General features: G+C 37.3%; 1 protein-coding gene across 4 annotated transcripts in view; it reads right to left on the bottom strand.

The window, feature by feature from the left end:
* Positions 1–9,433, bottom strand: part of kcmf1 (potassium channel modulatory factor 1) — a 47,257-nt gene extending 37,824 nt beyond the window's left edge. The window contains exon 1 of one of the 4 annotated variants that reach the window (XR_010904285.1): positions 8,786–9,007. Coding sequence is in view for 3 of the 4 variants with exons in the window: in XM_067437878.1 (XP_067293979.1) it covers positions 9,334–9,364 (31 nt within the window). In the remaining variant the exon portion in view is untranslated. Of the gene's footprint in view, positions 1–8,785; positions 9,008–9,181 lie in introns of those variants that run through there. The other 3 variants (XM_067437878.1, XM_067437879.1, XM_067437877.1) reach the window with 3 other exon arrangements.
* Between the last annotated feature and the right edge of the window lie 6,175 nt (positions 9,434–15,608).

Below are 15,608 nucleotides of genomic sequence, written 5' to 3'. Positions count from 1 at the left end.
TACTTCCAACGGCTCACTATCCACGCCCCTGGCACAAGCTCACCATGCCCTCTCATCACATGATGAGAACGGCTTCACTCCAGTATGAGCGGCATGTTATATTTCTAAAGAAGTATGAAGTAGAAACATTATGAATGAAACTCTCTCGTCACTTGCTTTCAACATCCTAATGAAGAAAATACAGATAAATAATGCAGTTGTAAGTACATGTTAAGCTTTTATTGTGATATTTTTGCTGCCCGTCATGTCTACAGATAAGTTTATAATTCAGACACTTTCAAACAAACCCTGACACCCAAATGGTTGCCATGGTAATGAACAACAATACCGTAACGTGATGCCATATAACGTTATAGTCTAACTTTTATTTGAGGAGATCTGTTGTAATAGGCTATTAGGTTTGAACTTATTGGTCCTGTGCTTTTTAGTGGCATTCAGTATAAGGATATGGCTGTTCAATGGTCATAGATTAGTTAGTGGTCTCATTCTCTCTTGCACTGCTGCTTCGCTAGCATGAATGAATGAATGAATGAAAGCATCGTCAGCATCGGGAGTTAACGCAGTTTGAGCCTGCGGCTCGATTGATAAGGCTCTGAGTCTACAGACATTTCACCCTCCTCCACTTCAGGTGCAGGTGGTGGAGAAAAGTTATTTTGCAAAGCTACTGTCCTCACTCCAGTCACTATCCATCTTTGCGAGTCTGACAGCTGTCAAACAAGTTGTCACTACGGGTCTCGGGTGCAATCGAGAATCTGTGGAAAGAACTGAAAACTGCTGTTCACAAACGCTCTCCATCCAACCTCACTGAGCTCGAGCTGTTCTGCAAGGAGGAATAGGCAAAAATTTCAGTCTCTCAATGTGCAAAACTGATAGAGACATACCCCAATCACAGCAAAAGGTGGCGCTACAAAGTATTAACTTAAGGGGGCCGAATAATTTTGCACGCCCAATTTTTCCGTTTTTGATTTGTTAAAAAAGTTTGAAATATCCGATACATTTCGTTCCACATTTCGTCCCTGCACATGATTGTGTCTCACTTGTTGATTCTTCACAAAAAAATTACAGTTTTATATCTTTATGTTTGAAGCCTGAAATGTGGCAAAAGGTCGCAAAGTTCAAGGGGGCCGAATACTTTCGCAAGGCACTGTATATACAGTGGATACGGAAAGTATTCAGACCCCCTTACATTTTTCACTATTTGTTACAGTGTAGCCATTTTTTTCTCATTAATGTACACACAGAACCCCATATTGACAGAAAAACACAATTGTTGAAATTTGTGGAGATTTATTAAAAAAGAAAAACAAATTTCACATGGTCCTAATTATTCAGACCCTTCGCTGTGACACTCATATATTTAACTCAGGTGCTGTCCATTTCTTCTGATTATCCTTGAGATGGTTCTACTCCTTCATTTGAGTCCACTTGATTAAGAAAGCCACACACCTGTCTATATAAGACCTTACAGCTTACAGTGCATGTCAAAGAAAACTAAAATCATGAGGCCATCATTAAAAACATTCTTGTTTACCGTAACCCGACCGACCCTGTCAATTTAGGGCAGAATCAAAATTATTTTATTTTTTTCCTTTTAGTCCGACCGACTTATACATTTGCTTTAAGACCGACCAGTATTTTTACTCTTCAAACAACTAATACAAAAGTAATAAAATAATATGAATTATATTTTAGTAAGTATTATAAATATATAAATTGCCTAGGCCTTCATACAAACGAAGGCTACGTTCTTTCTTTTATAGAAAAACCTGTGACGTCATCTATGTTTACACTATGGTTAACGGATGTCACACTATATCTTTGTAAACTGTGTTCAATGCATGCGAGTGCTGCCGTATGAGCAGTCATTTTCGCCATCATCACCCGGGTATATTTGCCAGAAGACGCGAATGAAGTGTGCAGTCACTGCAGTGTGAGAAGATCGGTCTCTGCGCTTGTCCAAAAGCGTGCACACATCTCACAGCGCGCAAATATTGAGTTCTCTTTAAAGTCTTGCGCTTGAACGGACAAACTCACACAAAAAGAATGTCAACATGTCGATCTTAATGAGTATCCAAGCAGACATAGTCTGTATATGCCTTAAGAGAACTGTGTTCAGTCGAAAAAGACGAGCATATCCCTGTATTAGGTCTTAAAGGGGCAGTAGCCTTTACTGCTGTCTGTTTAATGTCAAACAAAAGATAAGGACATCACTCACTGCTCTTGATTGAATAGCTTTTAAGTTAAGGATTAATTTTTAATTTAAACAGTAAAATGTGCAGTTATTTTACATTTGATTAATTTATTAAATTTCGCTACCTAAAAATGAATGATATACCTGCTTGAAAAATCTGAAAAGCATTGTTTATTTTATTAGTATCTTTGCTCAATTGTATTTATTTGTGCTGCTGCTTGTATTTAATTTTTTTGTTCTTATTTTCTTTATTTTTATTTGACAGTAGTTCTTTCTTTCCCTGAGCATGGTAAATACCAAACCGTACTGAAACCGTGAACCTAAAACCGTGCTACAAACCGAACCGTGAGCAATCTGTACTTTTACACCCCTAGCATAACTTATGTATGGGGGTGCCACAAAATTAGAACATTTTCAAAGGGTGCCATGACTGAAAAAAGGTTGGGAAACACTGATTTAGTGAATGGCTGTGGCTTGACAGGAGGAAAAACAATCCAAACAATCACGATTTTTAAAACTTTTTCATCATTAACGTTAATCAAAGCTATTATTCTAAATGCTGTCAAGAAGGAGGAAAGAGGAGCAGTGTCCCTTCAAAAAAACTGAGAGACAATACATAATATTACAAAAATAAAATAACATCTGACAAAATGGTCAGCCATTGTCTGTGATGTTTGTTTACTGTAATATTTACCAGTAAAGAGTGGGTTATAGCTACTTAATTAAATGAATTCCTAAAAATAACTCTTTGCTTTTTAATATTTAAATACACTAGTCTATATCACCAGATGCGTTGGTCTAGCAACAAGTGCAAGCCACTTCAGACACAGATAGTTGCGTGTTAACACAATCGAGCGTAAAAATACGGAACATATTACGGGAAAATACTAAAAAGGGAAGACAGCGGGAAAAGAGCTAAAATACGTGAGAAACCCAGAAAAAGCGTGAGGGTTGACAGTCAATGACAGCTAGCTGGTGGTTGGAACCTTTTTTTAATCAATGCACCTGAAATTTATGCAATAAACATGTTTTTGACAAATATTTCAATTTGTTTGTGGTCTATATAGCCTGCAATTAGCCTATGCGCCCGAAGGCACGGCTTGAAGACCCGGTCAGTGACATCACAATAGGCTAATTTGTTTAAATTCATACCTATGTAATCACCATCACCAAAAATTTACTGTTTTTTATATTAAAATTTGAAGAAGAAAAAAATAGACCTACCTACCGACCCTTTTTTTTTTTTTTTTTTTTACTGTTACTGCAATCCAAAATATTTTTAAGGATGGGCTGAGGTCAATGGAACTGCCTCTGTTTGCACTCTTAACACAGGCGCGCATGCACGCGTTTTGTTGTCACGGCTACATAAACAAATTTCTGCACACAGGAAGACAGATGTTTTGGTAATATTTTATGTATTTTAATCCCAAAAACAAACGTTTGCATCAAGTGAAAGCAACGGCCACATTGGCTACCTACATAATAAGCTGTTTTAAATTTAAATTTAAGCTGTTTTAAATTTAAAATGTTCAATGTCTTATCGCGCTGATGTGACCGAGTATCCATCCTCTAAGTGAGCACAGTTTCATCCCAGGACTATTCCGGTTGTAAACGTAATATTGGCGCCCGTAATACACTCTACATGTAACTGTTTTCACTGTCAATGTGTCATCCACGGGGCGGCTGTGTGGCGTTTTCTCTGCCTCTGCACACTAGAAGTGTGTCTGACGCGGCACTGCTGCTGCTATTGATGCAGAGGGAAGCCATATTCTTAATGTTAAATAGCCTACTGATACACCAAAGACAACGTCAGCAGTAGCCTATTGACCACATATCTATGGTATTGCCGGAAAAATAGGCTACAGAATATTTCGTTCTGTATTGACAGTTGCAATATTTCAAAATCGATAATTGTCATTTTTTTATTATTACAATTAGGCCTATATATTTGCATTTATGTTAACCTACAGACTTTCAAACATGAAAATGTAATTTAATAATGTGTATTCGTGTCAAAATGATATATAAACATCTTTTCCTATCCCATTTGCCTGGAGACGCTTCCAACACGCTCGCGTGTCGCGTGAAAAATAGGCGCTCTTCTATTTCTAGCATGCACACGTTTTCCGCGCGTCACAGGCAGTGTGCAAACTCCAACCTGTTAAGATGGGAGCCGAAACAAAAACGGACACCACTCAGCCGAGACGCTCACGGCACGATTGCAGTGTCCCCGGATTTGATTAGCCAACTTGTTGATATTTAATCGATGGGCATAGCCTGTAGGCTGAGTTGCATACATAGAAAAATCGTATATTGTGTTTCTTTGTTGTTGGTTACTTATTTATTTGTGTGTGTGTCTGTGTGTGTGTGTGTGTGTGTGTGTGTGTGTGTGTGTGTATACACTTTATGTTTTTTTAAGATTTTATTGAATACATTGCTCTTGTATAATCTTTTACTTTGGAATTTTAAGAGCAATAAACATATATTGCAATGTTAAGGAATTAGTTCAAATAATTAAATAAACATGTATAAATTGCTATTAGGCAATTAATGGGGAGATAATCGAAACAGAATCGTTCAGGAAACATTAACCGTTAGATTAATCGATACATCGGAAAAATAATCGCTAGATTAATCGTTAAAAAATAATAAACGTTTATCCCAGCCCTACAAGATAGAACTTGTTGGCCTTAATTCTAAGCGGTATGTGTGGAGAAAAACAGGTGATGAGCAGTGCCTGGCTAATACAGTCCCAACAGTGAAGCATGGTGGTGGCAGCATCATGCTGTGGAGCTGTTTTTCAGCTGCAGGGAAAGGACGACTGGTTGCAATCGAGGGAAAGATGAATGCAGCCAAGTACAGGGATATCCTGGATAAAAACATTCTCCAGAGTGCTCAAGACCTCAGACTGGGCCGAAGGTTCACCTTCCCAGACAATGACCACCCTAAGCACAGAGCTAAAATAACAAAGGAGTGGCTTCACAACAACTCTGTGACTGTTCTTGAATGGCCCAGCCAGAGCCCTGACTTAAACCCAATTGAGCATCTCTGGAGAGACCTGAAAATGGCTGTCCACCAACATTTACCATCCAACCTGACAGAACTGGAGAGGATATGCCAAGAGGACCCCCAAATCCAAACTTGTTGCAACTTTCCCAAAAAGGCTCATGGCTGTATTAGATCAAAAAAGTGCTTCTACTAAATACTGACCATCATGAATATGTACACCCCCAACATTTGCATAATGTCAGCACATGGTAATTGGCAGAACAGCACAGCCGAATCATCGGGAGTTCTGCAGTAAAATAAGTGTCACGCAATAGAGAAAATGGCAGATCATAGACACAAATGTCATGTTCCAGGCTATGCAGGTGACGTGAGGATTTTTCATACCCTTCCCACAGATACAAAATATCAACAGTCTTGGTTGATGTTTATTATTATAATCGGATACCGAATTCAAAATCGTTCATTTGCTCAGTCCATTTCACCGCGGACAGTTTTTCTAACCTGGGACAATATCAAGCAAGCGTCACTCAGCGTCTAAAACTGAATAAAGGGGCAATTCCAACCACATTCCTGCAAGCAATAAGTAGTGATTTATCCACTTATTGACTGTTTAAACAATTTCTGATTCAATTGAAAGTTTCTTAGAGAGAGAGCATTGTCTAGATGACGCAAGATGCTAGTACAGTAACAATAGGAAACTCCAAGTACCATACAAAACTAAATAGTGTGTCTAATGACAAAGGGTAATATTATTTTGTATTACAAAATACAACCGTAGATACTTTGCTTACAGATCATTCACTCGATCCTTCTAGCAAACGTCACCTTTTTGACAAGGCTATTCATTTTGTAAAAATTTAAGTTATATATTTATATTTTTGAGAACTAAAGTAGGCCTATGATGTTTTTGCATGCTTTCAGAGTACATCACAGTCACTTGAGCCCCTTTCACACTGCACGACGGACCCGCAGTGTTCCCGGAACATTGCCGGGTCGCCTTCTGTGTGAAAGCAACCACGTGCCGGGATTGATTACCGAATTGAACCCGGGTCGGGGACCTAGTAATACTGCGGGATTCGACCCGGGACGAGCGCTGTGTGAACAAAAGCCGAAACTAATACAGCATGTGTATGTAGTAGTTATCGTGCGACTCCTAAAGCTTGTTTTTTCAATAATACAACCCTGCAGTGCCAGAAGAGCTAGTCTGTGTTTTAAACGCAGAGAGTGTTCATATACAAAAGAAACTAAAATCAAACAAACAGAAATGTGCGCAAACTGGACAAGTCGAGACCACGGAGCTCCTTACTATCCGCGCTGAAGCTGAGATCGCTCGCCGTTATACGTCACATCAGGATGTTACGTGTCAACTCGATCCGGGACCGTTACGGGTTGTGTGTGAAAGCGCACATATTACGGTATTTTGCTAGCAGTGTGAATGGAACAAATCTAACGGCCCGGGAACAAATGCCGGGTCGCATTATCCGTGTATTTGCCGGATACGCAGTGTGAAAGGGGCTTAACATTGCCAAAAACATTATACTTTCTGTACCAAATGTAGCTATTGCTCAATCTTAGTTAATCCATTAAATAATGACACTTGTATTAATTTGTTACCTGTTGTTCTTTATAGCCTAATTCTTTTGCACTTTAATCGGTTCGAAATTTGTACTTTTACAGCTCTGGAAAAAATTAAGAGACCACTTAACATTGATTTCTCTTAATTTTTTTTCAGAGCTGTATATATTTTTGGTGCATTGTATTATTGTATTTAAACATTCAGTTATTTTTTGTTATTACAAAAATAGTTCTTAAAGCTGTTATGCTATGACAACACTTTTTTTGCAACTTATTTCAATATCGTGATAATGTCGTATACCGTGATAAAAGCGTCGCAATTAATCGCAACATGAAAAATTGATATCGGCACATGCCTAACATCAAAACAAACTAAAATGTAATGCAAATATTTAAATACCAAAAACTCTTTACTTGACTTAACTATACTATACAGTTATATCAACCTAAAACTTAATATCAAGAAAATCCAGGTAAACAAATACACCTGAACTAGTGGTGGACTACCTAAAACGTACACTTTTCACAATGTTGAAATAGCCTATTCAGATTATTCAGATATCACGTGACGATGCAAGGTGCACAGAGAAGGAAACCTGAAAATGTCAGGCAACATCCTCAAGGGTACTCCTTAAGTTTGGACTTGCCCAGTCATATCTGAAATGTGTACTGTATATTTAATATATCATATGAACTCTATGATCAAACGCTAAGCATTACAGAATCCAGATCTTGTGTTCATACGTCAGAGCGAATCTGCCACTGTGCTTGAATCAAAGAGCTGCTGCCAAACTATTACCAATGCAGATATTATAATAATAATAATTATCTGAGGTGTCACATATCACTAGAATCCTCCAATCCACTACACTAGGATTGGAAGCTACTCTCAAGCACCATGTGCTGTTTGTATAGAAACTAGACGCATGTGTAAGCAGTCTTTATTCACAGGCAGGTGACATCCGCTGTCTTGAAATCTAGTGAGCTCTAGTGAACAACCCAGACAGCATATTTAGGAATCAAAGGCACATATGATGATGTAGAGACGTGCTGTCTAGGTAGGCAACTCACTAGGTTGAGACAGGAATAAAAAGCAAGCACTTTAACAAACGTCTGAACAGATTATACTTTAAATAACAAGTTACTAAGATTTCGGTTTGATTCATACATAAATAAGAATAATCAAATGCTCTATACACAGATATAAAAGGCATACTGTGGTGTTTTTGGATAAAACATAGTAACATTAATAGTAATACCATGATATATCAAATATTAGATGGTAATAGCGTACACCACTGTACCATGCTACCACCCAGGCAAAAAAATATTGAGAAACACACAGCACAACGTTCTTCTTTAACATTCCCTTTACAGACACTGTAGAAGTGCCATGATACATGTCCAAAAACATGAAAATACAATTGTAGATCGTCCAAAAACATGATATTACTATGGCACCACCATGTCCAAAAGATTATGGTAATACAGTGGTAATGAGTCTGACCTATGCTTACAGCATTAATGGAGACAGACAAAAAAAACGATATTTCAATGTAAAGTCACATTTGCATGTTATTCATTTTTGAAGTATCGCTACACTATCTTATAAGTTTAAAACTGACAGTCGTCACTGAGGTTCTGCCGACTTTTAAGTGCACTCAAAATACCTTTTATTAGGACAAGTGTGTCTGAAGCAGCATGATCAAGCCATAACTTTAATGCTGAATCTCTTCCTTGTTTCCAAACATACTGGTTTGACGAAGTACTGAACGTCTTCACAAAGGGAGCTAAAAATATAAACGTGTTTCCAAGAATAATAGAGAAAGATTCGTAAGCAATCACAGCTACGGCTTCACTGACACAAGCTAATGCTAAATCCAGACGTGCAAGTCATTCACTTGTGCTGGCCTGAAACATGACATGACTCAAGACGGCTCTCACACACACACATACACCCTAACATGAGCTCCAGAGCAGTCAGACTGAGCTCTATAACCGCTTACCCACCTGAGTTCTGGCCCTCGGCCGTCATTCTAGCAGTCCTAGGGAACTTAAAGCAGAAAGCTTTAAAATGAAGTGTCTTAAAACAGGCCCAACCGAAGCCCTGACCTCTCCACGGGCTACCTGCGGGAACACACTCGCGCTCACTCCCGCGGACGAGCAAGCCGCAGAAGGCCCGGCCTAGCACACAGGCCCAGCTCAATATCACACCAAGCGGCTCCCAAGAAACGCCCTGTGCGCTACCGATGCGGCGTAAGTACATAAAAGGTTGCAAAATTCACGGCGGCCGCCATGATGAGTCTTTCCCAGTGCATTTGAATTGAAAACATGGCAACCCGCGGGTCAGCACTGGCCTACAATTCAAGCCAACGACGCAGCGATCGGCGGTTTTTTCGCACCTACCTTCATGTCGGGACATCCTACAGACAGTGACACAGCCCCTCCTCGGGCTCCCTAACGTCTATGAGTCGGAAAGGTGCCGCTAAAAACGAAATAAAAGTGGGACGCGGTCTTTCTTTCCTATTTTCTCTCTTGAAGATGGATCCGGGGCTTACTTCTCTCCGCTTCCCCCTCCCCGTCTGTCATCAAGCGACTGTGTGTGTGTGAGATGGACCGGGTGCGGACGAGGTCTGCCGGCAGGGGGCGCAGGACTCATCTACTTCTTCTTCTGTGGTGTTTGAAGGGCGGCAAACTCGTGTTGCTCTTCAATGGGTTTTCTGTTAGTGTTGACATCGCCATCTACTGTAGCTAAATATTTATTTTATTATTATTCAAAACGTAGAAATAAAGTGGACCCAAGAGTATTACGACTTATTAATTCATAAACATGTGTGTAAAATAAATGTACTGTTCAAAAAAGTAACAAATAAAATCAAATAAATAAAAAACACTTTTGGACACTTTGTGGTTGCCAAACTGCATGAACTTGATGAGAACAAACAGCTGATTAAAAGTCATTCCAAAAATATCTTTGCAAAATGAAGCTTTTACTGATGGTTTTGACATTTTGTTTTGACATTTTGTCCAATATATATATATATATATATATATATATATATATATATATATATATATATATATATATATATATATATATATATATATATATATATATATATATATATATATATATATATACATTTGTAGCCAATAAAGAGACACTTGAGTGTGTTGGGTCGGCAGAAAAGCTGAATATGGTGTAGAAAATTGCATTGCATAACTGCATTGCCCAGGTTACCTTGTGTCTAATAAGTAAAGTTAGTCATAGAAAAGGTGTAGTATATATATATATATATATATATATATATATATATATATATATATATATATATATATATATATATATATATATATATATATATATATATATATATATATATATATATATATATATATATATATATATATATATATATATATATTTACAGATGGTTATATATTGTGTTTTTAAATATGATTCCAAGACACTTATACTGCAAGTGTGGTTTATTTTATTTTATTTTTAGGGCCAGTGTAGATTGAAACAATAAAGAAAAATAGTCCTCACGATAAATGAATGAATGAATTATTGTGTTTAAATAATTGTTAATTTAATAATAAATAAAGTCAACAATAGTCTAATAGAATAATAAATAAAATAAAATACACAATCTTCTAAAACACTTTTATTTTTGTTATGAATAAAAAGAATAGTAAAAAAAAAAAGTTTAGGAATGGCAATAATGTTTTTTTTGTTTGTTTGTTTGTTTGTTTGTTTGTTTGTTTGTTTGTTTGTTTTTTGGTAAAAGTAGTTTTTACCTGCCCATGGTACATCCGATTATATACCATAATACATATTTGTAATACATAGCCTAATAAATAATACCATAATACATACGTGCCATGAGAACACATTCCTATATCATGATAACCTTACTTTAAGTAACTACAATGGCACATGATACAATTGAGCTGCCATTGTAGCATGCCCTGCAGTGCAGTTTGTTAGTATAGAGCAGAGGACTTTAACCTTTACAGAGTTAAAGACCCTGCACCCAGGCTCTCTGTCCACTTTTCTCAGTAAAACCTTATTATAAATGTTTAACAGGCAGTAATGGTTAGAGAGTTAGACTTGTAACCCAGAAGGCCGCGGGTTTGAGTATCAGTACCGGCAGGAAAAGCACTCTAAAAAATAATTCAGTGGCATAGTAAATATCACAGTAATAATTAACTTTATTAACTTAATAAAATCTCTCAATATCATTTACTTGATGGTTTTAGTTAAACATACCAAAATAATTGACTAAAAATCCAACAGTTAATTTTGTCTAAAATTTATAGTTATATTGAAGTTTTTTTCACTAAAATAATTTAGTATTCAAATAACCAATTATTTAATTTAAATATACTTAATACATTTGCGAAATTTATTTCAAAATATTTGAGAATGGAGAATTAAACCGATCTGTTTCAAGAACCACAAATATTACTTAATTAAAATCAAGATTATTAATATTTAACACACACTGAAGAAATTGAGTAAATTTACTCGATTAAAACAATGCACCCCTCCCCCACCCCCTGACGTGACTTCAGCTCGACGGTTGAGTGAGTGCGGATATTTGAATTCTCCTCAGTCACCAGAGCAGTTTCTTCTTCTCAGCGTGAAATTCAGGTTCGTATGTTTTTTTAATTCTATATAATCATTACTGTGCTAAAAGGCATTTTATTTAATTCAAAACAACATGCAGGGACAGTGTGAGTCACCTTTAGTTAACGTGTGGCATTGGTCTTTGAAACGACTGCTGTGTTGCTCAAAACACACAACTTTAAAGATAATGAATATAATGAATGAATAATTGGATGATAAAATCTTATTAAAACTGGGCACTGTTTGTTTATTGTCAGGTTATGGAGTCTGGCGCCTGGCAGCATCTTTCAGCTACAAATGAAACGCAGGACAGCGGTCTCAAGTTCAAAGTCCACCCGCAGACCGCTAACGTTAGTCCATCTCAGGCTCGAGAAACAGCGCTGATACGGTGGAAATGGGATAACAGACCGGTTGATTACACTTGAATTACTTTTAAATGTTTAATTTTTACTTCTAAAATGTTTGTTACATGAGTTTAAATGTTGTAAAATAACTCTTATTCTTTACATGTCAAAACAGTAATATATGCTGTAACGTTATTGCTGTACTCGTCGACAATAAAGGCCATGTCATGTATAAGTGTGTTTGTGTGGACTGTGGCGTATTTTACAAAGGTTTAGAGGAAATTAAAGTTATACTATACAAGTTAGTAATACTCATAAATAAAAACAGTTCATATTAGTCATAAATATTGGTTTTTAAAATGCTTTTTACCCAATTTTTTCTACTCAATTGAATTTGTTAATGTAACAAATACAGTTAATCAGCTCTACTTAATTTTTTTACTTACATTTACTCAGTTCTTATGGTGTCTATAATTGATTTCACTGCTTTAAAATTTACTCAATTTGTTTAGTGTAAAAATGTTTCACCAAAAAAATTAAGTAAATCATAGTATTAGTTTTTAGAGTGAGGTTGGAGGAGTGTTCTCATTACCCACAACTGTGGTGCCATTGAGGAAGGCACCTAACCCCAATCGCTCCCTGCCACAGCAAAAAAAAAAAGGAAAGAAAAATAAAATAGCTGCCTTCTGCTTTGTGTGTGCGTGTGCGTGTGTGTGTGTGTGTATCTGTTCAATACTCACTGCTGTGTATGTGCACTTGGATGGGTGAAATGCTGAGCACAAATTCCGAGTAAGAGACACAATACTTAGCATCACTTTAACTTACGAACATCATTATAATATGATTATTCATTTATGAACAACAACTGACTTCACTACATAATGCTTGATATCTAGAAAGTTAGAAACTAATTAATGCTATGTCATGAAAATATACAGTTGTCAGGGTTCTGCCCTGGCAGCCTTGTCTGTGTTGTCTTTGTTTAATGTTTCTATGTTCTATGTGTTGTGTCTAAGCACATGGCTCTGTCTTTCTTTGTGTTTGCTATGTGTTCCTCTTGTCCTGCCACCTTGTTTGCTGTTACCACGCCCCCTGTTTAGTCTGGTCTAGTCCTCGTTTCACTAATTGTGCTCATCTGATCCTCATATGCTGATGCCATTTATATTGAGCTCCTTTCCCTCTTGTCTTTGCTGGTTTGTTATACAGGTCCTTCTCAAAAAATTAGCATATTGTGATAAAGTTAATTATTTTCCAAAATGTAATGATAAAAATTAAACATTCATATATTTTAGATTCATTGCACACCAACTGAAATATTTCAGGTCTTTTATTGTTTTAATACTGATGATTTTGGCATACAGCTCATGAAAACCCAAAATTCCTGTCTCAAAAAATTAGCATATCATGAAAAGGTTCTCTAAATGAGCTATTAACCTAATCATCTGAATCAACTAATTAACTCTAAACACCTGCAAAAGATTCCTGAGGCTTTTAAAAACTCCCAGCCTGGTTCATTACTCAAAACCACAATCATGGGTAAGACTGCCGACCTGACTGCTGTCCAGAAGGCCATCAATGACAGCCTCAAGCGAGAGGGTAAGACACAGAAAGAAATTTCTGAAAGAATAGGCTGTTCCCAAAAAAGTTTGGCAAAAAACGCTGCACAACGAGAAGAGGTGACCGGACCCTGAGGAAGATTGTGGAGAAGGACTGATTCCAGACCTTGGGGGACCTGCGGAAGCAGTGGACTGAGTCTGGAGTAGAAACATCCAGAGCCACCGTGCACGGGCATGTGCAGGAAATGGGCTATAGGTAGGGATGGCCAAATGAGGCTTCCTGAACCACTGAGGCTTTCCAGCCCATTGGTTCACCAAAATGTTCATTTACCTGAAGCCTCATGAAACAGTGTGCTCCTTAGTGACACCTGCTGTGCAAAGCAATGCATCGCACACAAATCTATTAATCCTGAGCAACCAAATTGTTATAGTGTGGGCACACCCTTTTTCTGTATTAATAAAGTATTTTACTCTGCTTGTATTAACCTATGTACACACAACTCACACAAACACACAACTTTGTGTTCAACTATTCAGTAGTTCTTTGGGTAAGTTATTGACAGTGAATGCCCAGAATGATTGCAAATAAATTATTGTGAGTGCAGTGCTGATTGGGAGTGCAATAGTGCAGTGCTTATGGGACTGGAATTGTGGAACAGCAAACTGCAGGGATGGGAAAAGCTTTCCCTAATACAGTCTAGTCTTATAATAATATTATTATTAATAATAATAGCAATAATATATATATATATATATATATATATATATATATATATATATATATATATATATATATATACACTGTAAAAAAATTGTGTTGGTTTTTGATGGTTTAACTTAAAAAAGTAAGTAACCTGGTTGCCTTAAAATTTTGAGTTTATTGAAATTAAAAATTTGAGTTGATACAATGAAGGAAATTTGTTTAATAAAAAGAAACTCAAAATATTTTTGTATCTGAACCACAAAAAAAAATGATAAATCATGAAAAGGGCGCAATTTGGCATGTTTCACTGGATTATCAGAAATAGCACACACACACCCAATATGCTTACAAAATCTTTTAATAATATTTTAATAAAGGTTGTCGAATCTCCAAAAAATTGCATAGTATTAACTCAAAATTTTAATTTCAATGAACTCAAAATTTGAAGGCAACCAGGTAACTTTTTTTCTAAATAATTTTTTACGGTGTATATATATATATATATATATATATATATAATAATTACATAGTATAGGTATTACAACTAGATATAGGCTAATTTACTCTAATAATCTACTGAACCACCTCAACACCAATGCAAATGCCTACTGCAAACCCCACAAGGCGCGAGGTTTCGAACCACTTTTATCCGAAAGCGATACTCAGAATGAAGCAATGACGTATTCAACAGAAAACGAGGCCTCGTTTGTCATTGTCACGTGATTTTCACGGAAACGATACAAGCCTCGAATCGGGGCTTCATCTGGAACGCCCCTTTTTGCTCGACACAAGCTCTGGAGCCTCGCTTCAGATGTCCCATCACTAGCTACAGGTGCCGCATTCCCCAGGTCAAGCCACTTTTGGGCTACAGAGAAGCAGCACTGGACTGTTGCTCAGTGGTCCAAAGTACTTTTTTCAGATGAAATCAAATTTTGCATGTCATTCGGAAATCAAGGTGCCAGAGTCTAGAGGAAGAATTGGGTAGAAGGAAATGCCAAAATGCCTGAAGTCCAGTGTCAAGTACCCACAGTCAGTGATGGTCTGGGGTGCCATGTCAGCTGCTGGTGTTGGTCCACTGTGTTTGATCAAGGGCAGGGTCAATGCAGCTAGCTATCAGGAGATTTTGGAGTACTTCATGCTTCCATCTGCTGAAAAGCTTTATGGAGAGGAAGATTTGGTTTTTCAGCACGACCTGGCACCTGCTCACAGTGCCAAAACCACTGGTAAATGGTTTACTGACCATGGTATTACTGTGCTCAATTGGCCTGCCAACTCTCCTGACCTGAACCCCATTGAGAATCTGTGGGATATTGTGAAGAGAAAGTGGAGAGACGCAAGACCCAACACTCTGGATGAGCTTAAGGCCGCTATCGAAGCATCCTGGGCCTCCATAACACCTCAGCAGTGCCACAGGCTGATCGCCTCCATGCCACACCGCATTGAAGCAGTCATTTCTGCAAAAGGATTCCTGACCAAGTATTAAGTGCATAACTGAACATAATTATTTGAAGGTTGACTTTTTTTTTATTAAAAACACTTTTCTTTTACTGGTCGGATGAAATATGCTATTTTTTTGAGACAGGAATTTTGGGTTTTC

This window comes from Pseudorasbora parva, chromosome 3 (assembly GCF_024679245.1).
Source record: "Pseudorasbora parva isolate DD20220531a chromosome 3, ASM2467924v1, whole genome shotgun sequence".
Taxonomy (NCBI): domain Eukaryota; kingdom Metazoa; phylum Chordata; class Actinopteri; order Cypriniformes; family Gobionidae; genus Pseudorasbora; species Pseudorasbora parva.
Note: the sequence above shows the minus strand (reverse complement) of the source record. Positions and strands in the feature narration are given on the sequence as shown.